The sequence below is a fragment of the Oryctolagus cuniculus genome, chromosome 1 (genome assembly GCF_964237555.1).
Source record: "Oryctolagus cuniculus chromosome 1, mOryCun1.1, whole genome shotgun sequence".
In the NCBI taxonomy this organism is placed as follows: domain Eukaryota; kingdom Metazoa; phylum Chordata; class Mammalia; order Lagomorpha; family Leporidae; genus Oryctolagus; species Oryctolagus cuniculus.
The window spans coordinates 10,060,438-10,086,566 of record NC_091432.1 but is presented as its reverse complement, the minus strand read 5'-3'; the positions used below and the strand labels follow the sequence as shown (position 1 = coordinate 10,086,566).

General features: G+C 44.2%; 2 protein-coding genes across 2 annotated transcripts; both read left to right on the top strand.

The window, feature by feature from the left end:
- The first annotated feature begins 10,676 nt into the window (after positions 1 to 10,676).
- On the top strand, positions 10,677 to 13,757 carry LOC138846283 (secretoglobin family 1D member 2-like). The gene is made up of 3 exons (XM_070061666.1): positions 10,677 to 10,807; positions 12,304 to 12,491; positions 13,615 to 13,757. The coding sequence occupies exons 1-3, from the start codon at positions 10,753 to 10,755 to the stop codon at positions 13,660 to 13,662; spliced, it is 291 nt and encodes a 96-aa protein (XP_069917767.1). The 5' UTR covers positions 10,677 to 10,752; the 3' UTR covers positions 13,663 to 13,757.
- Positions 13,758 to 22,626: 8,869 nt separating this feature from the next.
- Positions 22,627 to 25,841, top strand: LOC138846281 (secretoglobin family 1D member 2-like). The gene is made up of 3 exons (XM_070061651.1): positions 22,627 to 22,858; positions 24,379 to 24,566; positions 25,692 to 25,841. Exons 1-3 carry the CDS (start codon positions 22,804 to 22,806, stop codon positions 25,737 to 25,739), a joined length of 291 nt encoding a protein of 96 aa, XP_069917752.1. The 5' UTR covers positions 22,627 to 22,803; the 3' UTR covers positions 25,740 to 25,841.
- The last annotated feature ends 288 nt before the right edge of the window (positions 25,842 to 26,129 follow it).

Below are 26,129 nucleotides of genomic sequence, written 5' to 3'. Positions count from 1 at the left end.
TCTCGCACTTTTGTTTGTCTTGTTATTGCCCCATGGTCTTGGGTCTTCAGTAAAGAGTGATTTTAATAATCCAGCGGTCTTTTGGTGTTGGTAGTGATCAATTGCAGAGACACCAATGGGTGTCTGAGGTTCAGGCATCACAAAAACACATATGTGGTCAGGAGTCATCTTGTGTTATTTCACAGAATGCCATTCATATGGCAATGAGTAAATATGATGGTAAAAAGCAATTAAAATGTTCCTGTTGGGGACGAGCATTGTGGTCCAGTGAGTTAAACCATCCCATATCCGAGTGCAGGTTGGAGTCTTGGCTGCTCTACTTCTGATCTAGCTTCCTGCTAGTGAACCTGGGAAAGCAGTGGATGATGATCCAAGTACTTGTGTTCCTGCCACCCACCTGGATGGTGTTCCAGGCTCCTAGCTTTTGCCTGGACCATTCCTGAATGTTGAAGCCATTTTGGATCTCTACCTCCTTGTCTGTTTATCTGTCTCACATTTTGCCTTTCAAATAAATAACTAAATAAAACTCTCTAAAAATGTCTCTTTTGGTTTTGTACGAAGATCACTTCCAGATTTAGACATGACCTAGGCATCACATTTGTTTACTTCCTGTAGTCGCTGTAGTGTGATGTCTTCATCATCCTTGCAATTGAATTTGTTGGTCGTCCCCTCCTCCTCACTATGGTCTGACCCTATTCATGTCTGGTGGCAACTATTTGACATTTTTCTTTTTTTCTTTCTTTTTTTATATTTACTTTATTCATTTGAGAGACAGAGCCACAGAGGGGGTAGAGACAGAGAGAAAGGTCTTCCATCCACTGATTCACTCCCCAGATGGCCGCAATGGCCGGAGCTGCGCCGATCCGAAGCTAGGAGCTAGGAGCTTCCTCCTGGTCTCCCATGCGGGTGCAGAGGCCCAAAGACTTGGGCCATCCTCCACTGCTTTCCTAGGCCACAGCACAGAACTGGATCGGAAGAGGCACAGCCGGGACCAGAACCAGCGCCCATATGGGATGCTGGCACTTCAGGCCAGGGCTTTAACCCGCTGAGCCAGAGTGCCGGCCCCTATTTGACATTTTTCACAATCATAGGTGGAACTAGCTTTTCTCTTGTTCACTCTACCCTGTAGGAGAATTAATCAATATCTAATCACTCACTCACATCCTAGGCTAATGCCTTCTCCCTCAACTTCTGCCAAGGGCCCCATAAACAAGCACCCAGCTGTCAGCTAGACAGTTTCACTAAAGCACTGTACCGTCATTCCAGAAGGAAAGTATAAAAACCGAGAATCTTTAATCTACTCTTCCTTCCATGAACTCCATCCTGGCTAATGGATCTACCACCCAACAAGTAATATGAGACATTTTATACTAATCTTAGTTTCCCATGATGCTCTCACAAAGTATCATAAACTTGATTGCTTTAAACAACTCACTCTCCCATAACCCTGGAAGACAAAGTCCAAATTGGTGTCACTGTGGCAGAATCAAATTGTCATCAGGGTCACACTCCATTGGAGGCTCTAGGTGGGACATGTTCATGACTGCTTGCAGCTTCTGATAACTGATGGCCATTCTTGTCTTTGGATGCATCATTATAATCTATGCCATCATCTTTCCTGGGTTAACTATTCCTCTGCCACCTTCTAAAATATTTAGAATTGCATTTAAAGGACATTGGATCATTGATGAGACTCCTCATTTCAAAATCCTTAATCATATCCATAAACTCTTTTTTTTTGGTCATGTAAGGGAATATCTGTAAATTCCAGGCATTAGGATATGGATAACTTTTTTTTTTTTGACAGGCAGAGTGGACAGTGAGAGAAAGAGACAGAGAGAAAGGTCTTCCTTTGCCGTTGGTTCACCCTCCAATGGCTGCCGTGGCCGGCGTGCTGCGGCCGGCGCACCGTGCTGATCCGATGGCAGGAGCCAGGAGCCAGGTGCTTTTCCTGGTCTCCCATGTGGGTGCAGGGCCCAAGCACCTGGGCCATCCTCCACTGCCCTCCCTGGCCACAGCAGAGAGCTGGCCTGAAAGAGGGGCAACCGGGACAGAATCTGGCACCCCAACAGGGACTAGAACCCGGTGTGCCGGCGCCGCTAGGCGGAGGATTAGCCTAGTGAGCCGCGGCGCTGGCTAGGATATGGATAACTTTTGAGGGGCTACACTCCATCTATTATATTTGCTTTGGCTATTTTTTCATTTCTTTTTTAAAAAGATTTTATTTATTCGAGAGGCAGAGCTATGGAGATGGAGATAGAGATAGAGATAGAGAGAGAGAAAGGTTTTCCATTTGCTGGTTTGTTCCCCAAATGGCCACAATCGCCAGAGCTGGGTCAATATGAAGCCAGGAGCCAGGAGCCTCCTCCAGGTCTCCCACATGGGTTCAGGGGCCCAAGGACTTGGGCCATTCTCTGCTGTTTTCCGAGATGCATCAGCAGGGAGCTGAATTACAAGTGGAACAGCTGGAACTCAAACCAGTGCCAATGTGGATGCTGGCACTGCAGGCAGAGGCTTAGGCTCCTATGCCACAGCATTGACCCCTGCTGTTCCCCGACCCTGTTTCTGAAGAGTTAAACTTGTATACGTGCGGGTGTAAAAAGTTAAGCTTAAGCTTACAGGTTTAAACCTTCCTGGTGCAGCTGTGAAAATAAGAGTAAAGTAGCACCTTGACAGTAGGGACTCCATTTTGGAGCACTTGAGACTGCATTCTGGGAAAGCAACCCCCCCCCCCCCCGGCCCCCGTGAGATTCTGGTCTGAAACTATGATCTCAAATAGTCAGACAATAGCAGTACACTACATCACCCTTGGCAACGCACAAAAACCCCCTGGCATGATTGCTCAAGCTTAAAAATAAAAAGGTTACACCTGGGTTACCTGAGCTAATAATGAAGATGTGATTTGTCTATGTCTTAAGATCATAATTGCTGATTGTAAGATATTAGCAACCGCTTAGCAACCGTGTATTCTCTCCCCCTTCCCGGTTTTGCGGTTTTTGCCTTTATAAACCCTAACCTTTGGTTATTCGGGGCTGCTCTGCTCATGTATGATCAGACAGTCCCAGCATGCTGGGTAATCAATAAAGCTTCCCCTTGCTGTTTGCATAAGAGACGTGTCTTGGTGACGTTTTTCGGGCGGTCGGCCCTAACATTCCCTGACCTTACACTGCAATGGCATCACCTCTGCGAGTCCTGCCCAGCCACGCACACAGCCATCGTCACAGTCTCATCCGTGTGCTTTCAGGCTCAGAGGAAGTCTCTCAAAGGCCCGTCCTCCTCATGGGGCACCCTTCCTCCTCATGGGGCACCCTTCCTGCACACATCCTCCCATTTATGTGGAAGTGAGTGTTCTCCGTTCAAAATGTGGACCTGCTACATTTTCAGGAGCCCTCAAAGGACTCGAGAGAGAGTTGCCACAAGTTTCAAGTAAGAGGCCTCATTTTATTCCTCAGCGCCCTGTCATATCATGATTCGTGTATTTGCACAATTATTTGAGAAAAGAGTACACAGAAGTTTTATGAATTTAACATTGATTAGAAAAAATTTGATTTTTAATCACATAAGGGCACATGAACACTTTAAACAGTACCTAAATGTGTGAAACTCATTCCGCATTCAGTCTATATGCTTGGTGGTCATGAGGATTCGTAAGGACCCTGTAATACGTTAAGAAATCCAGACCTGACTACTCCTAGAGGACTGACTCTTCCCATGGGACACTGTGTTTCTGGGGACTTCCGAGACTCAGCTTCTGCCTCCCACCCTTACCTCATCTCCCTCTTCACCCAGGAGCTCTCTGATCCGTGTAGTTGTTCACAGGCCATTCATATATGCATTGCATTGCCAAGCTCTCTAGCTCCAGCATGCAAAGTTTTCCCTCAGCCTCTCTGTACTTCCCTGTGTGAAATAGCTGTGGAATACCTTACGCATGTCTTCTCCTCTACAAAATGTTCTCTGAGATTCCCTCTTATATCTCTATACACAGACACATATTTGGACACACTACACACACATATACCACACCCCATAGAAAGGAAATGAAATATATTGCTAATATTTTGTCTCCTCCATAATTCAGGTTGTAACTTAATCCCCAGTTCAGCACTACTGGGTGCTAGAGCCTAATGAGAGGTGTTTAGGTCACAAGGGCTCTAACATCATGGAGGCATCAGCACCACTATGAAAAGGACTGAGGGAGTGGACTCTCTCTCCTCTTTTCTGCAATGTGACGATGTAGTGTTCCTTTTTGCTGCAGACTACAGCACTGAAGGCTCCACCCTGGATGCAGAACTAGACCTGAACTAGACACCAAGCCTGCTGGCACCTTGGTCTTGAACTTTTGTGTTTCTAGAATTGTGAGAAATAAATTTCTCTCTTTTTTTTGTTTTAAAGATTTTATTTATTTATTTATTTATTTGAGAGGTAGAGTTACAGACAATGAGAGGGAGAGACAGAGAGAAAGGTCTTCCTTCCGTTGGTTCACTCCCCAGATGGCCGCAACAGCTGGAGCTGCGCCTATCCGAAGCCAGGAGCCAGGAGCTTCTTCCTGGTCTTCCACGCGGGTGCAGGGCCCAAGCACTTGGGCCATCTTTTTTTCCCAGGCCACAGCACAGAGTTTGATTGAAGAGAGGCAGCTGGGACTAGACCCGGCACCCATATGGGATGCTGGCACTGCTGGTGGAGGATTAACCTACTGTGCCACGGCACCAGCCCCTAAATCAAATCCTATTTACAGGGGCTGGCACTGTGGCATAGCGGGTAAAAACCACCGCCTGGAGTGCTGCCATCCCATATGGGCGCTGGTTTGAGTCCTGGCTGCTCTGCTTCCGATCCAGCTCTCTGATATGGCCTGGGAAAGCAGTAGAAGATGGCCCAAGACCTTGGGCCCCTGCACCTGGGTGGGAGACCTAGAAGAAGCTCCTGGCTCCTGGCTTTGCATCGGCACAGCTCCGGCCATTGCAGCCATCTAGGGAGTGAACCAGTGAATGGAAGACCTCTCTCTCTCTCTATCTCTCTCTCTTTCCTTTTCCTTCTTTCTCTGTGTAACTCTGACTTTCAAGTAAATTTACTTTCAAGAAATAAATCTTTAAAAAAAATCCTACTCAAACTATCCCTCTTTGCAGATGACATGATTCTTTATTTAGGGGACCCAAAGAACTCTACTAAGAGACTATTGGAACTCATAGAAGAGTTTGGCAAAGTAGCAGGGTATAAAATCAATGCACAAAAATCAACAGCCTTTGTATACACAGACAATGCCATGGCTGAGGAAGAACTGCTAAGATCAATCCCATTCACAATAGCTACAAAAACAATCAAATACCTTGGAATAAACTTAACCAAGGACGTTAAAGATCTCTACGATGAAAATTACAAAACCTTAAAGAAAGAAATAGAAGAGGATACCAAGAAATGGAAAAATCTTCCATGCTCATGGATTGGAAGAATCAACATCATCAAAATGTCCATTCTCCCAAAAGCAATTTATAGATTCAATGCAATACCAATCAAGATACCGAAGACCTTCTTCTCAGATCTGGAAAAAATGGTGCTGAAATTTATATGGAGGCACAAGAGACCTCAAATAGCTAAAGCAATCTTGTACAACAAAAACAAAGCCGGAGGCATCACAATACCAGATTTCAGGACATACTACAGGGCAGTTGTAATGAAAACAGCATGGTACTGGTACAGAAACAGATGGATACACCAATGGAACAGAATTGAAACACCAGAAATCAACCCAAACATCTACAGCCAACTTATATTTGATCAAGGATCTAAAACCAATTCCTGGAGTAAGGACAGTCTATTCAATAAATGGTGCTGGGAAAATTGGATTTCCACGTGCAGAATCATGAAGCAAGACCCCTACCTCACACCTTACACAAAAATCCACTCAACATGGATTAAAGACCTAAATCTACGACCTGACACCATCAAGTTACTAGAGAACATTGGAGAAACCCTTCAAGATATTGGCACAGGCAAAGAAATTCTGGAAAAGACCCGGGAGGCACAGGCAGTCAAAGCCAAAATCAACTATTGGGATTGCGTCAAATTGAGAAGTTTCTGTACTGCAAAAGAAACAGTCAGGAGAGTGAAGAGACAACCGACAGAATGAGAAAAAATATTTGCAAACTATGCAAGAGATAAAGGGTTAATAACCAGAATCTACAAAGAGATCAAGAAACTCCACAACATCAAAATGAACAACCCACTTAAGAGATGGGCCAAGGACCTCAATAGACATTTTTCAAAAGAGGAAATCCAAATGGCCAACAGGTACATGAAAAAATGTTCAAGGTCATTAGCAATCAGGGAAATGCAAATCAAAACCACAATGAGGTTTCACCTCACCCCGGTTAGAATGGCTCACATGCAGAAATCTACCAACAACAGATGCTGGCGAGGATGTGGGGAAAAAGGGACACTAACCCACTGTTGGTGGGAATGCAAACTGGTCAAGCCACTATGGAAGTCAGTCTGGAGATTCCTCAGAAACCTGAAGATAACCCTACCATTCGACCCAGCCATCCCACTCCTTGGAATTTACCCAAAGGAATTTAAATTGGCAAACAAAAAAGCGGTGTGCACCCTAATGTTTATCGCAGCTCAGTTCACAATAGCTAAGACCTGGAACCAACCTAAATGCCCATCAATGGTAGACTGGATAAAGAAATTATGGGATTTGTACTCTTTAGAATACTATACCGCAGTAAGAAACAACGAAATCCAGTCATTTGCAACAAAACGGAGGAATCTGGAACACATCATGCTGAGTGAAATAAGCCAGTCCCAAAGGGACAAATACCATATGTTCTCCCTGATCGGTGACAACTGACTGAACACCAAAAAGGAAACCTGTTGAAGTGAAATGGACACTATGGGAAATGGTGACCTGATCAGCATAGCCCTGACTGTTAATGAACAACTTAATACATTATCCCTCTTAGTAGTTTTTTTGTCTGTTCTACTTAATATGACTGGTTTAATTGTGTAATTAATACACAGTTATTCTTAAGTGTTGAAAATTAACTGAAATGTGATCCCTGTTAAACATAAGAGTGGGAATAAGAGAGGGAAGAGATGTATAATTTGGGGCATGCTCGGGCTGACTTGCCCCAATTGGTAGAGTTGGAAACATACCAGGGGACTCCAATTTAATCCCATCAAGGTGTCATGTACCAATGCCATCTCACTAGTCCAAGTGATCAATTTCAGTTCACAATTGATCATAATGAAAGGACTAAGAGTCAAAGGGAGCACATAAACAAGTCTAGTACCTGGTAACACTAACCGATAGAATAAATAAAGGGGAGAGTGATCCAACATGGGAAGTGAGATACTCAGCAGACGCATAGAATGGCAGATGTCCTAAATAGCACTCTGGCCTCAGAATCAGCCCTAAAGGCATTCGGAGCTGGCTGAAAAGCCCATGAGAGTATTTCAGGCATGGAAAGCCAAGACACTCTGGCAAAAGATCTCTGTGAGTGAGATCCCAGTGGGAAGAACAGGTCTTCAAAGAAGGAGGTACCTTTCTCTGAAGGGAGGAGAGAACCTCCACTTTGACTATGACCTTGTCTAAACAAGATAAGAGTCGGAGAACTCAAGGGGCTTCCATAGCCTTGGAAACTCATGACTGGAGCATAGGGAGATTACTGATGCCATAGAAAGGAGTGTCAATTGGTAAAGTCAACAACAGGAGTCACTGTGCACTTACTCCTCATGTAGGATCTCTGTCCTTAATGTGCTGTGCATTGAGATTTAATGCTATAATGAGCACTCAAACAATATATTTCACTTTGTGTTTCTATGGGGGTGCAAACTGTTGAAATCTTTACTTAATGCATACTAAACTGATCTTCTGTAAAAAAAAAAAAAAGGAATTATCAATTCCCAACTTGACTCTCACTGGGATTAAACATGACAATAGGTCTGATTTGATTTCATCATCATTTAAAAAAATCATCTATTATTTTTCACTTTATGTTTCTGTGTGGGAGCAAACTGTTGAAATCCTTACTTAAGGTATACTAAGCTGATCTTCTGTATATTAAGATAATCGAAAATGAATCTTGATGTGAATGGAAGGGGAGAGGGAGTGGGAAAGGGGAGGGTTGTGGGTGGAAGGGAGGGTTGGGGGGGGAGCCATTGTAACCCATGAGTCGTACTTTGGAAATTTATATTCATTAAATAAAAGATAAAAAAAAAGAAATCTTTAAATCTAAGCTCCATACTTTTGAAAATAGGATAATCATGTACTAACAAATTTGACAAGAGGTAGCATAAGAGAGAAAGAATACAGCCTTCTTATTGTATTGTAAAATGTAATATATATGAGACTTTCAAAAATTTTTGCATTCTAGAGTCACTGTATATATTTTTAAAAGCTTTTATTCAATGAATGTATTTTTCATAGGTACAGCTTTAGGAATATAGTGGTTCTTTCTCCCGTACTCACCCTCTCACCCCAACTCCCGTCCACCTCCTACTCCCTCTCCCATCCCATTCTTCCTTATGGTTCATTTTTAGTTTAACTTTATACACAGAGGATCAACTCTATGCTAAGTACAGATTTCAACAGTTTGCGCCCCCCCCCCCAACATATAAAGTTCAGTTTGAGAACAAGTTTTGCAGTTAATTCTCACAGTACAACTCATTAAGGACAGAGATTCTACATGGGGAGTAAGTGCACAGTGACTTCTGTTGTTCATTTAACAAATAACACTCTTATTTATGATGTCAGCGATTACCTGAGGCTCTTGCCATGAGCTGCCAAGGCTATGGAAGCCTTTTGTGACCATAGACTCCATCAGTATTTGGACATGGTCATAAGCAAAGTGGATGTTCTCTCTTCCCTTCAGAGAAAAGTACATCCTTCTTTGATGGCCCCTTCTTTCCACTGGGGTCTCACAGAGATCCGTTGTGTAGGATATTTTTTAGGCAACTTCTTGAAGATTCTACTAGTGGAAAATACTAGAACTGAACTTGAATCGAGGTGCTCTTGCCCCCAGATTGGGCACCTTCCCTCTCCTCAGTCAATGAATGCATTCTAATTTTAAAAGATCCAAACAGCACTTAAAAATTCAAAACAGGCATGCAACCATTCAATTAAGATTCTGTTTGGAGCTATTTAAATGCGTAGGCTAATTTGAGAATAAATATCTTTTTAAAGTTTGCATACTCATATTTATAAATATGTTTACAAAAATTTTTAATAGGCAAGTAATTTTTAGTATTGAATTCTTGTGTCACATCACATAACGATCAAATGTATACTTTGAATTATGAGACTATCTTTGTTAGTAGAGAGCTTTATCAGTGGTGCTCAGTTCTCCTGCCCAACACAATCACTAGAGGAGATTTAAATAGCACAGGTTTCTGGCCCTGGACTCCAGACCTGTTGGATGAATCTCCAGAGGGGGAGACCAGGGAATCTGTATTTTTAAAACTATTCCCAAGTGATTTTATTGTAAAGCCAAGATTGGAAGATTCTGCCCAGGGCTGTGACTTCTCCCTAATATATTTTCATGTAAGCAGGTAGTTTCTAATGATAGACAATTCTTCCTCCTCACAGAAAACATGGTAGCTCAATAGTGGAATGGCAGGTGGGGAGTGTGGTGCTCTGGCAGGGAAAACTTTGTCATCCAAAGAATGAGATTGACCCAGGCAGCAAGGCTGGGTTTGAAGTGGAAGACTTGAGCTCAAGGGGGTAAGGGGTAGCGAGCACCCACACTGCTCATCTGTCTTTTCACTCCCCTTGTTCCTTGCATGGAAGCCACAAACAGATGAACATTGAACAGCTCCGATGCTCGCCTGGCTCCTGACACACCAGGCACTTCCTGGGAAGGAGCACGGGTCATTTAGTTGTCACATCAGCCCCGTGAAATGTGGGTGGTTATTGCCAGGGGAAGATTGCTCTTAGTGCACAGAAAATTTGAAACAGGCCTATAATGAGGACTCTACCCATAGACTGACTCAGGTCATAGAGAGAGGCCAGGTAGAGAACAGGTGGCAGTTATTTTTATCCCAAAGACAGTCTCCAAAGCTAGCTGTATTCAGCAATGTTTTAAGGTGGTGTTGGTAGGGAGTGAGGGAGATAGTGGTGATGGAAGAGGCTTAGGCTTTGTTTGACCTTGATCAATGCACAGCTAAAACTAAGTCATCTATCAGTACTATAATACAGGCAGATAGTAGACCTTTTGTAGATGAAAAAACTGGGTTTATTTAATCATGATCAAACATGATTGACAGGCAGGCAGGCAGGCAGAGGGGGTCAGAGTGGGCAGTTAGGCACCTGCCTTCCCATAATCAAAGTGCAGACCCCCAGTTTCGTCTGCCCGCAGAGTCTGTTCTGATATCCAACCCCATTGTGCCACTGCATTGCCACAAATAACAAAAATCATTAAAGCACCAACACAAAGTGAAGCTCCAGGACTCATTTCTAGAGGCCACTGGCTGTTCTCCTTGAGGGCAAATCAGAGTTCTCTCAGGGTTTCTCTCCTGCTCTCTGCCCCAGCCCTATTGGCAGGAGAAGTAGGTATGTGATACTGATGGATAGCATCAGCCTTCAGTGAGGCAGGACTGGAAGCCAGGCCTTGTGACCTGCCAAGTGTCTCTGTGGGCAGGGCCAGTGAGGCTCACTACATACAAATAGCCCTGGGCTCCTGTGGCTCCACATTTCCTACAGTAGAGGACAAATCCCTCACTGTCTTCTAAAGCTGAGAGCTCAAAGCAATATAAGCCACCATGAGGCTGTCGGTGTCTCTCCTGCTGATCACTCTGGCCCTTTGCTGCTATGAGGGTGAGTATCATTTCTACCGAGTTTACCATCAGCCCCTGGTTAATTACTTTTTGCTAAACACTAGGTAAACTTACTTGGATTGGGGCCTGAGATCTGGAAAAGACCCAAATTCTAAACTTTTCCTGGAATTTGTTGAAGCAGTTCCCCAAAGGCCAAGGATTCATTTTTATCAGTTTTACAACATCTAGGAACTTTTTTAAAAAAAGATTTATTTGTTTATTTGAAAGGCAGAGTTACAGAAAGGCATAGGCAAAGGCAGAGAGGGAGAGAAGGGGGTCTTCCATCTGCTGATTCACTCCCCAGATGGCCACAACATTTAGGGCTGAACTGGTCTGAAGTGAGGAGCCAGGAGCTTCTTCTGGGTCTTCCCACGCAGGTTCAGGGGCCCAAGGACTTGGGCCATCTTCTACTGATTTCCCAGGCCATAGTAGAGAGCTGGATCGGAAGTGGAGCAGCTGGAACTCAAACCAGCGCCCATGTGGGATGCTGGCACTGCAGGCAGTGGCTTTACCTGCTGCACCACAATGCTGGCCCCCACATCTAGGAACTTTGGCAAGAGAAAGCACTGCAGATAGGTTATACCAATTCTGCCTGGAGCCTCACTCTTTGATGGCAGTCTGTGCTTTCGATGCCGCACAATGTGATGGGAAGCCTGAGCATGAATCTGAATTCTGCCCCGCCAGCCCTTTGACTTGGAGTCACATGCTCAACTTCCATGAGCCCCTTCTTATCTCTGGTGCTTATGGCTACCAGGATGTGTAGCTGTGAGAATGGAGTGAGACGATTTCAAGAGCCCAGCTGTAGACATCAGGCAAGGATTTGTGTTTCTCAGATAGTCTCCTCCTCAAAGACGTTTGGATGCCAATCGAGTCCACATCTTCTTATTTTTTAAAAAAGAGTTATTTATTTGAAAGTCAAAATTAAAGAGAGAAAGAGAGGGAGAGAGGGAGAGAGGGAGAGAGGGAGAGAGATTTGCCATCCATTGGTTCACTCCCCAGATGGCTGAAACAGTGGGCCAAGCTGAAGCCTGGAGCTCTATCTGGGTCTCCCATACGGGTGGCAGGGCCCCAGGTACTTGGGCCATCTTCCTCTACTTTCCAAGGTACATTAGCAGGGAGCTGGATTGGAAGGGTAGCAGTCAGGACTCAAACCAGCTCTCATGGGATGCTGGCAGAGCAGGTGGTGGCTTAACCCTTGATGCCACCATTGCCAGTCCACATCTTCTAACTCATTAATTCAGATGCATAAAATGTTGCAGCTGGAAGGCTATTTGGAGACTTCCAGACGAAGAAGAGCAAACGTTTGCTGTATCTCTGAATAATGAACAATTCAATGGGCTTTGTGAACAATCAACGCTCAATATATCTATAGTACTACTAGTTTTCTAGTCTTGCTAGTAATAACAGAACTAGTATAACTATGAGAACCAGCATTTCTTTTTTCTAAAATTAATTCTATCAATAAAATTTGCCCCTATTTTTGCTCTCATATTCCAGCCAATTCATCGGTCTGCCCAGCCTTTACTACTGAATTGACAGGCTTCTTACTGGCTTCCGACGTTTTGTTCAGGTTACAAATTGAGAGATTTAATGCTCCTGCAGAAGCTGTTGAAGCAAAGATGAATGTGAAGAGATGCGTAAATGAGTTATCCGCAGGGAAACTACTCCTTATAGAGGAAATATTGGTAATTTCTTTCTTTTTTACATGTGGAAGATTCTGATCAGCAACTTAGACAAGAATGAGGTGGCTGTTGTATGGGGAACACATACTGTGCCATTTACATCTTGACCGCGGACCCAGTCCACAGGATGGATGCTAATAGTATGCCTGCTGAATTATACTCAGGTGCACACAGCATCCTGGGGGAATTCCCTCTTTGGGTCATTCCTCACGGTGTCCTGAGGAGGAGGACAGTTGGGGAACCAGGCAGAGATGCTAAAGGGTCAAGTATTGCTGCCTGAGAGCTTTCTTGAGGATGAATTAGGTCACAGTCAATGTGAAATCTCCTGGGGAGAGTTAAACGTGGAGACAGATGGGAAGGAGGGAATTGAAGCCAGCGCCTGCCAGTAGCGGCTTGGTGGGTTTCTCTGCCAGCTTCTTGCAGAGCCAGGAGTTCACTCCTAGTTCCCAGTGTTCCACCTTTGCCCTTTGTCCTTCAAACTGTCTTCCTTATAACTGCCAGTGGGCAGACACCCTGACTGTATTAGCTCCCGTAGTTGCATGCAAAGCTGGAACATCTGTGCTATGTATTAAGCAATCAGATCTTTTTAAAGGGATCCTTGAGTCTGTCTACCTGTGAGGTTCAGTTGAAAATGCTCTCAGAAGCTGGAGTTTCAATACTGAGAAGAACATAGGCTGTGAAGGAGAATTCCCCCCTTGGGAAGCTGGGAATCTCTTGAACCCAGTGCATTGCAAAGTCCCCTCCAATTTCTGCTCCTGGTCTCTCAGCCCTGGGTTCCCTATTGGAAGACAAAGAAAGAGTCCACAATCCTGAGACACCAGAGAAAGTACTTCTTGCACTGCTGTGTCCATTGCTCTTCCTTCCTACTTCCAAAGTGACCTAAGCCACACTCTTGGATCATCTCAGTGTTTATTTGTTTGATTTTGGGAAGGCTACTTTCTAATGTGCATGGTTTGTTATAATTGTACTAGGGCCATGCCTAATCACACATGCCTTTTTTTTTCTCCCTCTGGCCTTCCAAAGAAAATAGCTTTTGAGGCATAATTCCATCTTGATTGTGTGAACCTGTTATCTCCATGAGTGGCATGACTAACCTTCCCTTCCTTCTTTTTTTTTTTTTTTCCAGGGACGAGTATTGGCTAAATGTTCTGTGTACGATGAAGCAAATATTTAGTCTTGCTTTCTACTATCTTTCAAGGATACTTTGATTTTTACAGGAAATGTAAAGGTTTCAACATCTTGCTTTAATAAATTACTTATCTTGCACTATCTCGCACTTTTGTTTGTCTTGTTATTGCCCCATGGTCTTGGGTCTTCAGTAAAGAGTGATTTTAATAATCCAGCGGTCTTTTGGTGTTGGTAGTGATCAATTGCAGAGACACCAATGGGTGTCTGAGGTTCAGGCATCACAAAAACACATATGTGGTCAGGAGTCATCTTGTGTTATTTCACAGAATGCCATTCATATGGCAATGAGTAAATATGATGGTAAAAAGCAATTAAAATGTTCCTGTTGGGGACGAGCATTGTGGTCCAGTGAGTTAAACCATCCCATATCCGAGTGCAGGTTGGAGTCTTGGCTGCTCTACTTCTGATCTAGCTTCCTGCTAGTGAACCTGGGAAAGCAGTGGATGATGATCCAAGTACTTGTGTTCCTGCCACCCACCTGGATGGTGTTCCAGGCTCCTAGCTTTTGCCTGGACCATTCCTGAATGTTGAAGCCATTTTGGATCTCTACCTCCTTGTCCGTTTATCTGTCTCACATTTTGCCTTTCAAATAAATAACTAAATAAAACTCTCTAAAAATGTCTCTTTTGGTTTTGTACGAAGATCACTTCCAGATTTAGACATGACCTAGGCATCACATTTGTTTACTTCCTGTAGTCGCTGTAGTGTGATGTCTTCATCATCCTTGCAATTGAATTTGTTGGTCGTCCCCTCCTCCTCACTATGGTCTGACCCTATTCATGTCTGGTGGCAACTATTTGACATTTTTCTTTTTTTCTTTCTTTTTTTATATTTACTTTATTCATTTGAGAGACAGAGCCACAGAGGGGGTAGAGACAGAGAGAAAGGTCTTCCATCCACTGATTCACTCCCCAGATGGCCGCAATGGCCGGAGCTGCGCCGATCCGAAGCTAGGAGCTAGGAGCTTCCTCCTGGTCTCCCATGCGGGTGCAGAGGCCCAAAGACTTGGGCCATCCTCCACTGCTTTCCTAGGCCACAGCACAGAACTGGATCGGAAGAGGCACAGCCGGGACCAGAACCAGCGCCCATATGGGATGCTGGCACTTCAGGCCAGGGCTTTAACCCGCTGAGCCAGAGTGCCGGCCCCTATTTGACATTTTTCACAATCATAGGTGGAACTAGCTTTTCTCTTGTTCACTCTACCCTGTAGGAGAATTAATCAATATCTAATCACTCACTCACATCCTAGGCTAATGCCTTCTCCCTCAACTTCTGCCAAGGGCCCCATAAACAAGCACCCAGCTGTCAGCTAGACAGTTTCACTAAAGCACTGTACCGTCATTCCAGAAGGAAAGTATAAAAACCGAGAATCTTTAATCTACTCTTCCTTCCATGAACTCCGTCCTGGCTAATGGATCTACCACCCAACAAGTAATATGAGACATTTTATACTAATCTTAGTTTCCCATGATGCTCTCACAAAGTATCATAAACTTGATTGCTTTAAACAACTCACTCTCCCATAACCCTGGAAGACAAAGTCCAAATTGGTGTCACTGTGGCAGAATCAAATTGTCATCAGGGTCACACTCCATTGGAGGCTCTAGGTGGGACATGTTCATGACTGCTTGCAGCTTCTGATAACTGATGGCCATTCTTGTCTTTGGATGCATCATTATAATCTATGCCATCATCTTTCCTGGGTTAACTATTCCTCTGCCACCTTCTAAAATATTTAGAATTGCATTTAAAGGACATTGGATCATTGATGAGACTCCTCATTTCAAAATCCTTAATCATATCCATAAACTCTTTTTTTTTGGTCATGTAAGGGAATATCTGTAAATTCCAGGCATTAGGATATGGATAACTTTTTTTTTTTTGACAGGCAGAGTGGACAGTGAGAGAAAGAGACAGAGAGAAAGGTCTTCCTTTGCCATTGGTTCACCCTCCAATGGCTGCCGTGGCCGGCGCGCTGCGGCCGGCGCACCGCGCTGATCCGATGGCAGGAGCCAGGAGCCAGGTGCTTTTCCTGGTCTCCCATGTGGGTGCAGGGCCCAAGCACCTGGGCCATCCTCCACTGCACTCCCTGGCCACAGCAGAGAGCTGGCCTGGAAGAGGGGCAACTGGGACAGAATCCGGCACCCCAACAGGGACTAGAACCCGGTGTGCCGGCGCCGCTAGGCGGAGGATTAGCCTAGTGAGCCGCGGCGCCGGCTAGGATATGGATAACTTTTGAGGGGCTACACTCCATCTATTATATTTGCTTTGGCTATTTTTTCATTTCTTTTTTAAAAAGATTTTATTTATTCGAGAGGCAGAGCTATGGAGATGGAGATAGAGATAGAGAGAGAGAAAGGTTTTCCATTTGCTGGTTTGTTCCCCAAATGGCCACAATCGCCAGAGCTGGGTCAATATGAAGCCAGGAGCCAGGAGCCTCCTCCAGGTCTCCCACATGGGTTCAGGGGCCCAAGGACTTGGGCCATTCTCTGCTGTTTTCCGAGATGCATCAGCAGGGAGCTGAATTACAAGTGGAACAGCTGGAACTCAAACCAGTGCCAATGTGGATGCTGGCACTGCAGGCAGAGGCTTAGGCTCCTATGCCACAGCATTGACCCCTGCTGTTCCCCGACCCTGTTCCTGAAGAGTTAAACTTGTATACGTGCGGGTGTAAAAAGTTAAGCTTAAGCTTACAGGTTTAAACCTTCCTGGTGCAGCTGTGAAAATAAGAGTAAAGTAGCACCTTGACAGTAGGGACTCCATTTTGGAGCACTTGAGACTGCATTCTGGGAAAGCACCCCCCCCCCCTTCCGGCCCCCGTGAGATTCTGGTCTGAAACTATGATCTCAAATAGTCAGACAATAGCAGTACACTACATCACCCTTGGCAACGCACAAAAACCCCCTAGCATGATTGCTCAAGCTTAAAAATAAAAAGGTTACACCTGGGTTACCTGAGCTAATAATGAAGATGTGATTTGTCTATGTCTTAAGATCATAATTGCTGATTGTAAGATATTAGCAACCGCTTAGCAACCGTGTATTCTCTCCCCCTTCCCGGTTTTGCAGTTTTTGCCTTTATAAACCCTAACCTTTGGTTATTCGGGGCTGCTCTGCTCATGTATGATCAGACAGTCCCAGCATGCTGGGTAATCAATAAAGCTTCCCCTTGCTGTTTGCATAAGAGACGTGTCTTGGTGACGTTTTTCGGGCGGTCGGCCCTAACATTCCCTGACCTTACACTGCAATGGCATCACCTCTGCGAGTCCTGCCCAGCCACGCACACAGCCATCGTCACAGTCTCATCCGTGTGCTTTCAGGCTCAGAGGAAGTCTCTCAAAGGCCCGTCCTCCTCATGGGGCACCCTTCCTCCTCATGGGGCACCCTTCCTGCACACATCCTCCCATTTATGTGGAAGTGAGTGTTCTCCGTTCAAAATGTGGACCTGCTACATTTTCAGGAGCCCTCAAAGGACTCGAGAGAGAGTTGCCACAAGTTTCAAGTAAGAGGCCTCATTTTATTCCTCAGCGCCCTGTCATATCATGATTCGTGTATTTGCACAATTATTTGAGAAAAGAGTACACAGAAGTTTTATGAATTTAACATTGATTAGAAAAAATTTGATTTTTAATCACATAAGGGCACATGAACACTTTAAACAGTACCTAAATGTGTGAAACTCATTCCGCATTCAGTCTATATGCTTGGTGGTCATGAGGATTCGTAAGGACCCTGTAATACGTTAAGAAATCCAGACCTGACTACTCCTAGAGGACTGACTCTTCCCATGGGACACTGTGTTTCTGGGGACTTCCGAGACTCAGCTTCTGCCTCCCACCCTTACCTCATCTCCCTCTTCACCCAGGAGCTCTCTGATCCGTGTAGTTGTTCACAGGCCATTCATATATGCATTGCATTGCCAAGCTCTCTAGCTCCAGCATGCAAAGTTTTCCCTCAGCCTCTCTGTACTTCCCTGTGTGAAATAGCTGTGGAATACCTTACGCATGTCTTCTCCTCTACAAAATGTTCTCTGAGATTCCCTCTTATATCTCTATACACAGACACATATTTGGACACACTACACACACATATACCACACCCCATAGAAAGGAAATGAAATATATTGCTAATATTTTGTCTCCTCCATAATTCAGGTTGTAACTTAATCCCCAGTTCAGCACTACTGGGTGCTGGAGCCTAATGAGAGGTGTTTAGGTCACAAGGGCTCTAACATCATGGAGGCATCAGCACCACTCTGAAAAGGACTGAGGGAGTGGACTCTCTCTCCTCTTTTCTGCAATGTGACGATGTAGTGTTCCTTTTTGCTGCAGACTACAGCACTGAAGGCTCCACCCTGGATGCAGAACTAGACCTGAACTAGACACCAAGCCTGCTGGCACCTTGGTCTTGAACTTTTGTGTTTCTAGAATTGTGAGAAATAAATTTCTCTCTTTTTTTTGTTTTAAAGATTTTATTTATTTATTTATTTATTTGAGAGGTAGAGTTACAGACAATGAGAGGGAGAGACAGAGAGAAAGGTCTTCCTTCCGTTGGTTCACTCCCCAGATGGCCGCAACAGCTGGAGCTGCGCCTATCTGAAGCCAGGAGCCAGGAGCTTCTTCCTGGTCTTCCACGCGGGTGCAGGGCCCAAGCACTTGGGCCATCTTTTTTTCCCAGGCCACAGCACAGAGTTTGATTGAAGAGAGGCAGCTGGGACTAGACCCGGCACCCATATGGGATGCTGGCACTGCTGGTGGAGGATTAACCTACTGTGCCACGGCACCAGCCCCTAAATCAAATCCTATTTACAGGGGCTGGCACTGTGGCATAGCAGGTAAAAGCCACCGCCTGGAGTGCTGCCATCCCATATGGGCGCTGGTTCGAGTCCCGGCTGCTCTGCTTCCGATCCAGCTCTCTGATATGGCCTGGGAAAGCAGTAGAAGATGGCCCAAGACCTTGGGCCCCTGCACCTGGGTGGGAGACCTAGAAGAAGCTCCTGGCTCCTGGCTTTGCATCGGCACAGCTCCGGCCATTGCAGCCATCTAGGGAGTGAACCAGTGAATGGAAGACCTCTCTCTCTCTCTATCTCTCTCTCTTTCCTTTTCCTTCTTTCTCTGTGTAACTCTGACTTTCAAGTAAATTTACTTTCAAGAAATAAATCTTTAAAAAAAATCCTACTCAAACTATCCCTCTTTGCAGATGACATGATTCTTTATTTAGGGGACCCAAAGAACTCTACTAAGAGACTATTGGAACTCATAGAAGAGTTTGGCAAAGTAGCAGGGTATAAAATCAATGCACAAAAATCAACAGCCTTTGTATACACAGACAATGCCATGGCTGAGGAAGAACTGCTAAGATCAATCCCATTCACAATAGCTACAAAAACAATCAAATACCTTGGAATAAACTTAACCAAGGACGTTAAAGATCTCTACGATGAAAATTACAAAACCTTAAAGAAAGAAATAGAAGAGGATACCAAGAAATGGAAAAATCTTCCATGCTCATGGATTGGAAGAATCAACATCATCAAAATGTCCATTCTCCCAAAAGCAATTTATAGATTCAATGCAATACCAATCAAGATACCGAAGACCTTCTTCTCAGATCTGGAAAAAATGGTGCTGAAATTTATATGGAGGCACAAGAGACCTCGAATAGCTAAAGCAATCTTGTACAACAAAAACAAAGCTGGAGGCATCACAATACCAGATTTCAGGACATACTACAGGGCAGTTGTAATGAAAACAGCATGGTACTGGTACAGAAACAGATGGATACACCAATGGAACAGAATTGAAACACCAGAAATCAACCCAAACATCTACAGTCAACTTATATTTGATCAAGGATCTAAAACTAATTCCTGGAGTAAGGACAGTCTATTCAATAAATGGTGCTGGGAAAATTGGATTTCCACGTGCAGAATCATGAAGGAAGACCCCTACCTCACACCTTACACAAAAATCCACTCAACATGGATTAAAGACCTAAATCTACGACCTGACACCATCAAGTTACTAGAGAACATTGGAGAAACCCTTCAAGATATTGGCACAGGCAAAGAGTTTCTGGAAAAGACCTGGGAGGCACAGGCAGTCAAAGCCAAAATCAACTATTGGGATTGCATCAAATTGAGAAGTTTCTGTACTGCAAAAGAAACAGTCAGGAGAGTGAAGAGACAACCGACAGAATGGGAAAAAATACTTGCAAACTATGCAACAGATAAAGGGTTAATAACCAGAATCTACAAAGAGATCAAGAAACTCCACAAAAACAAAACCAACAACCCACTTAAGAGATGGGCCAAGGACTTCAATAGACATTTTTCAAAAGATGAAATCCAAATGGCCAACAGGCACATGAAAAAATGTTCAAGGTCATTAGCAATCAGGGAAATGCAAATCAAAACCACAATGAGGTTTCACCTCACCCCGGTTAGAATGGCTCACATACAGAAGTCTACCAACAACAGATGCTGGCGAGGATGTGGGGAAAAAGGGACACTAACCCACTGTTGGTGGGAATGCAAACTGGTCAAGCCACTATGGAAATCAGTCTGGAGATTCCTCAGAAACCTGAATATAACCCTACCGTTCGACCCAGCCATCCCACTCCTTGGAATTTACCCAAAGGAGTTTAAATTGACAAACAAAAAAGCGGTCTGCTCCCTAATGTTTATTGCAGCACAATTCACAATAGCCAAGACCTGGAACCAACCTAAATGCCCATCAACGGTAGACTGGATAAAGAAATTATGGGATATGTATTCTTTAGAATACTATACCGCAGTAAGAAACAACGAAATCCAGTCATTTGCAACAAAATGGAGGAATCTGGAACACATCATGCTGAGTGAAGTAAGCCAGTCCCAAAGGGACAAATACCATATGTTCTCCCTGATCGGTGACAACTGACTGAACACCAAAAAGGAAACCTCCTGAAGTGAAATGGACACTATGAGAAATGGTGACTTGATCAGCATAGCCCTGACTGTTAATGAACAACTTAATACATTATCCCTCTTAGTATTTTTTTTGTCTGTTCTACTTAATATGACTGGTTTAATTCTGTAATTATCACACAGTTATTCTTAAGTGTTGAAAATTAACTGAAATGTGATCCCTGTTAAACATAAGAGTGGGAATAAGAGAGGGAAGAGATGTATAATTTGGGGCATGCTCGGGCTGACTTGCCCCAATTGGTAGAGTTGGAAACATACCAGGGGATTCCAGTTCAATCCCATCAAGGTGGCATGTGCCAATGCCATCTCACTAGTCCAAGTGATCAATTTCAGTTCACAATTGATCATAATGAAAGGACTAAGAGTCAAAGGGAGCACATAAACAAGTCTAGTACCTGCTAACACTAACCGATAGAATAAATAAAGGGGAGAGTGATCCAACATGGGAAGTGAGATACTTAGCAGACTCATAGAATGGCAGATGTCCTAAATAGCACTCTGGCCTCAGAATCAGCCCTAAAGGCACTCGGATCTGGCTGAAAAGCCCATGAGAGTATTTCAGGCATGGAAAGCCAAGACACCCTGGCAAAAAGATCTCTGTGAGTGAGATCCCAGTGGAAAGAACAGGTCTTCAAAGAAGGAGGTGCCTTTCTCTGAAGGGAGGAGAGAACCTCCACTTTGACTATGACCGTGTCTAAACAAGATAAGAGTCGGAGAACTCAAGGGGCTTCCATAGCCTTGGAAACTCATGACTGGTGCATAGGGAGATTACTGATGCCATAAACAGGAGTGTCAATTTGTAAAGTCAACAACAGGAGTCACTGTGCACTTACTCCTCATGTAGGATCTCTGTCCTTAATGTGCTGTACATTGAGGCTTAATGCTATAATGAGCACTCAAACAATATATTTCACTTTGTGTTTCTATGGGGGTGCAAACGATTGAAATCTTTACTTAATGTACACTAAACTGATCTTCTGTAAAAAAAAAAAAAGAAATTATCAATTCCCAACTTGACTCTCACTGGGATTAAACATGACAATAGGTCTGATCTGATTTCATCATCATTTAAAAAAAATCATCTGTTATTTTTCACTTTATGTTTCTGTGTGGGAGCAAACTGTTGAAATCCTTAGTTAAGGTATACTAAGCTGATCTTCTGTATATTAAGATAATCGAAAATGAATCTTGATGTGAATGGAAGGAGAGAGGGAGTGGGAAAGGGGAGGGTTGTGGGTGGGAGGGACGGTATTGGGGGGAAGCCATTGTAATCCATAAGTCGTACTTTGTAAATTTATATTCATTAAATAAAAGTTAAAAAAAATCCTATTTACAATGTCACCAAAATAAATAAACAGGCCTATAATGAGGACTCTACCCATAGACTGACTCAGGTCATAGAGAGAGGCCAGGTAGAGAACAGGTAGCAGTTATTTTTATCCCAAAGACAGTCTCCAAAGCTAGCTGTATTCAGCAATGTTTTAAGGTGGTGTTGGTAGGGAGTGAGGGAGATAGTGGTGATGGAAGAGGCTTAGGCTTTGTTTGACCTTGATCAATGCACAGCTAAAACTAAGTCATCTATCAGTACTATAATACAGGCAGATAGTAGACCTTTTGTAGATGAAAAAACTGGGTTTATTTAATCATGATCAAACATGATTGACAGGCAGGCAGGCAGGCAGAGGGGGTCAGAGTGGGCAGTTAGGCACCTGCCTTCCCATAACCAAAGTGCAGACCCCCAGTTTCATCTGCCCGCAGAGTCTGTTCTGATGTCCAACCCCATTGTGCCACTGCATTGCCACAAATAACAAAAATCATTAAAGCACCAACACAAAGTGAAGCTCCAGGACTCATTTCTAGAGGCCACTGGCTGTTCTCCTTGAGGGCAAATCAGAGTTCTCTCAGGGTTTCTCTCCTGCTCTCTGCCCCAGCCCTATTGGCAGGAGAAGTAGGTATGTGATACTGATGGATAGCATCAGCCTTCAGTGAGGCAGGACTGGAAGCCAGGCCTTGTGACCTGCCAAGTGTCTCTGTGGGCAGGGCCAGTGAGGCTCACTACATACAAATAGCCCTGGGCTCCTGTGGCTCCACATTTCCTACAGTAGAGGACAAATCCCTCACTGTCTTCTAAAGCTGAGAGCTCAAAGCAATATAAGCCACCATGAGGCTGTCGGTGTCTCTCCTGCTGATCACTCTGGCCCTTTGCTGCTATGAGGGTGAGTATCATTTCTACCGAGTTTACCATCAGCCCCTGGTTAATTACTTTTTGCTAAACACTAGGTAAACTTACTTGGATTGGGGCCCGAAATCTGGAAAAGACCCAAATTCTAAACTTTTCCTGGAATTTGTTGAAGTAGTTCCCCAAAGGCCAAGGATTCATTTTTATCAGTTTTACAACATCTAGGAACTTTTTTTTTAAAAAAAGATTTATTTGTTTATTTGAAAGACAGAGTTACAGAAAGGCATAGGCAGAGGCAGAGAGGGAGAGAGAGGGGTCTTCCATCTGCTGATTCACTCCCCAGATGGCCACAACAGCTGGGGCTGTACTGGTCTGAAGTGAGGAGCCAGGAGCTTCTTCTGGGTCTTCCCACGCAGGTTCAGGGGCCCAAGAACTTGGGCCATCTTCTACTGATTTCCCAGGCCATAGCAGAGAGCTGGATCGGAAGTGGAGCAGCTGGAACTCAAACCAGCGCCCATATGGGATGCTGGCACTGCAGGCAGTGGCTTTACCTGCTGCACCACAATGCTGGCCCCCCACATCTAGGAACTTTGGCAAGAGAAAGCACTGCAGATAGGTTATACCAATTCTGCCTGGAGCCTCACTCTTTGATGGCAGTCTGTGCTTTCGATGCCGCACAATGTGATGGGAAGCCTGAGCATGAATCTGAATTCTGCCCCGCCAGCCCTTTGACTTGGAGTCACATGCTCAACTGCTCAACTTCCATGAGCCCCTTCTTATCTCTGGTGCTTGTGGCTACCAGGATGTGTAGCTGTGAGAATGGAGTGAGACGATTTCAAGAGCCCAGCTGTAGACATTAGGCAAGGATTTGTGTTTCTCAGATAGTCTCCTCCTCAAAGACGTTTGGATGCCAATCGAGTCCACATCTTCTTATTTTTTAAAAAAGAGTTATTTATTTGAAAGACAAAATTAAAGAAAGAGAGAAAGAGAGGGAGAGAGGGAGAGAGGGAGAGAGGGAGAGAGAGATAGAGATTTGCCATCCATTGGTTCACTCCCCAGATGGCTGAAACAGTGGGCCAAGTTGAAGCCTGGAGCTCTATCTGGGTCTCCCATACGGGTGGCAGGGCCCCAGGTACTTGGGCCATCTTCCTCTACTTTCCAAGGTACATTAGCAGGGAGCTGGATTGGAAGGGTAGCAGTCAGGACTCAAACCAGCTCTCATGGGATGCTGGCAGAGCAGGTGGTGGCTTAACCCTTGATGCCACCATTGCCAGTCCACATCTTCTAACTCATTAATTCAGATGCATAAAATGTTGCAGCTGGAAGGCTATTTGGAGACTTCCAGACGAAGAAGAGCAAACGTTTGCTGTATCTCTGAATAATGAACAATTCAATGGGCTTTGTGAACAATCAACGCTCAATATATCTATAGTACTACTAGTTTTCTAGTCTTGCTAGTAATAACAGAACTAGTATAACTATGAGAACCAGCATTTCTTTTTTCTAAAATTAATTCTATCAATAAAATTTGCCCCTATTTTTGCTCTCATATTCCAGCCAATTCATCGGTCTGCCCAGCCTTAACTACTGAATTTACAGGCTTCTTACTGGCTTCCGACGTTTTGTTCAGGTTACAAATTGAGAAATTTAATGCTCCTGCAGAAGCTGTTGAAGCAAAGATGAATGTGAAGAGATGCGTAAATGAGTTATCCGCAGGGAAACTACTCCTTATAGAGGAAATATTGGTAATTTCTTTCTTTTTTACATGTGGAAGATTCTGATCAGCAACTTAGACAAGAATGAGGTGGCTGTTGTATGGGGAACACATACTGTGCCATTTACATCTTGACCGCGGACCCAGTCCACAGGATGGATGCTAGTAGTATGCCTGCTGAATTATACTCAGGTGCACACAGCATCCTGGGGGAATTCCCTCTTTGGGTCATTCCTCACGGTGTCCTGAGGAGGAGGACAGTTGGGGAACCAGGCAGAGATGCTAAAGGGTCAAGTATTGCTGCCTGAGAGCTTTCTTGAGGATGAATTAGGTCACAGTCAATGTGAAATCTCCTGGGGAGAGTTAAACGTGGAGACAGATGGGAAGGAGGGAATTGAAGCCAGCGCCTGCCAGTAGCGGCTTGGTGGGTTTCTCTGCCAGCTTCTTGCAGAGCCAGGAGTTCACTCCTAGTTCCCAGTGTTCCACCTTTGCCCTTTGTCCTTCAAACTGTCTTCCTTATAACTGCCAGTGGGCAGACACCCTGACTGTATTAGCTCCCGTAGTTGCATGCAAAGCTGGAACATCTGTGCTATGTATTAAGCAATCAGATCTTTTTAAAGGGATCCTTGAGTCTGTCTACCTGTGAGGTTCAGTTGAAAATGCTCTCAGAAGCTGGAGTTTCAATACTGAGAAGAACATAGGCTGTGAAGGAGAATTCCCCCCTTGGGAAGCTGGGAATCTCTTGAACCCAGTGCATTGCAAAGTCCCCTCCAATTTCTGCTCCTGGTCTCTCAGCCCTGGGTTCCCTATTGGAAGACAAAGAAAGAGTCCACAATCCTGAGACACCAGAGAAAGTACTTCTTGCACTGCTGTGTCCATTGCTCTTCCTTCCTACTTCCAAAGTGACCTAAGCCACACTCTTGGATCATCTCAGTGTTTATTTGTTTGATTTTGGGAAGGCTACTTTCTAATGTGCATGGTTTGTTATAATTGTACTAGGGCCATGCCTAATCACACATGCCTTTTTTTTTTCTCCTTCTGGCCTTCCAAAGAAAATAGCTTTTGAGGCATAATTCCATCTTGATTGTGTGAACCTGTTATCTCCATGAGTGGCATGACTAACCTTCCCTTCCTTCTTTTTTTTTTTTTTTCCCAGGGACAAGTATTGGCTAAATGTTCTGCGTACGATGAAGCAAATATTTAGTCTTGCTTTCTACTATCTTTCAAGGATACTTTGATTTTTACAGGAAATGTAAAGGTTTCAACATCTTGCTTTAATAAATTACTTATCTTGCACTATCTCGCACTTTTGTTTGTCTTGTTATTGCCCCATAGTCTTGGGTCTTCAGTAAAGAGTGATTTTAATAATCCAGCGGTCTTTTGGTGTTGGTAGTGATCAATTGCAGAGACACCAATGGGTGTCTGAGGTTCAGGCATCACAAAAACACATATGTGGTCAGGAGTCATCTTGTGTTATTTCACAGAATGCCATTCATATGGCAATGAGTAAATATGATGGTAAAAAGCAATTAAAATGTTCCTGTTGGGGACGAGCATTGTGGTCCAGTGAGTTAAACCATCCCATATCCGAGTG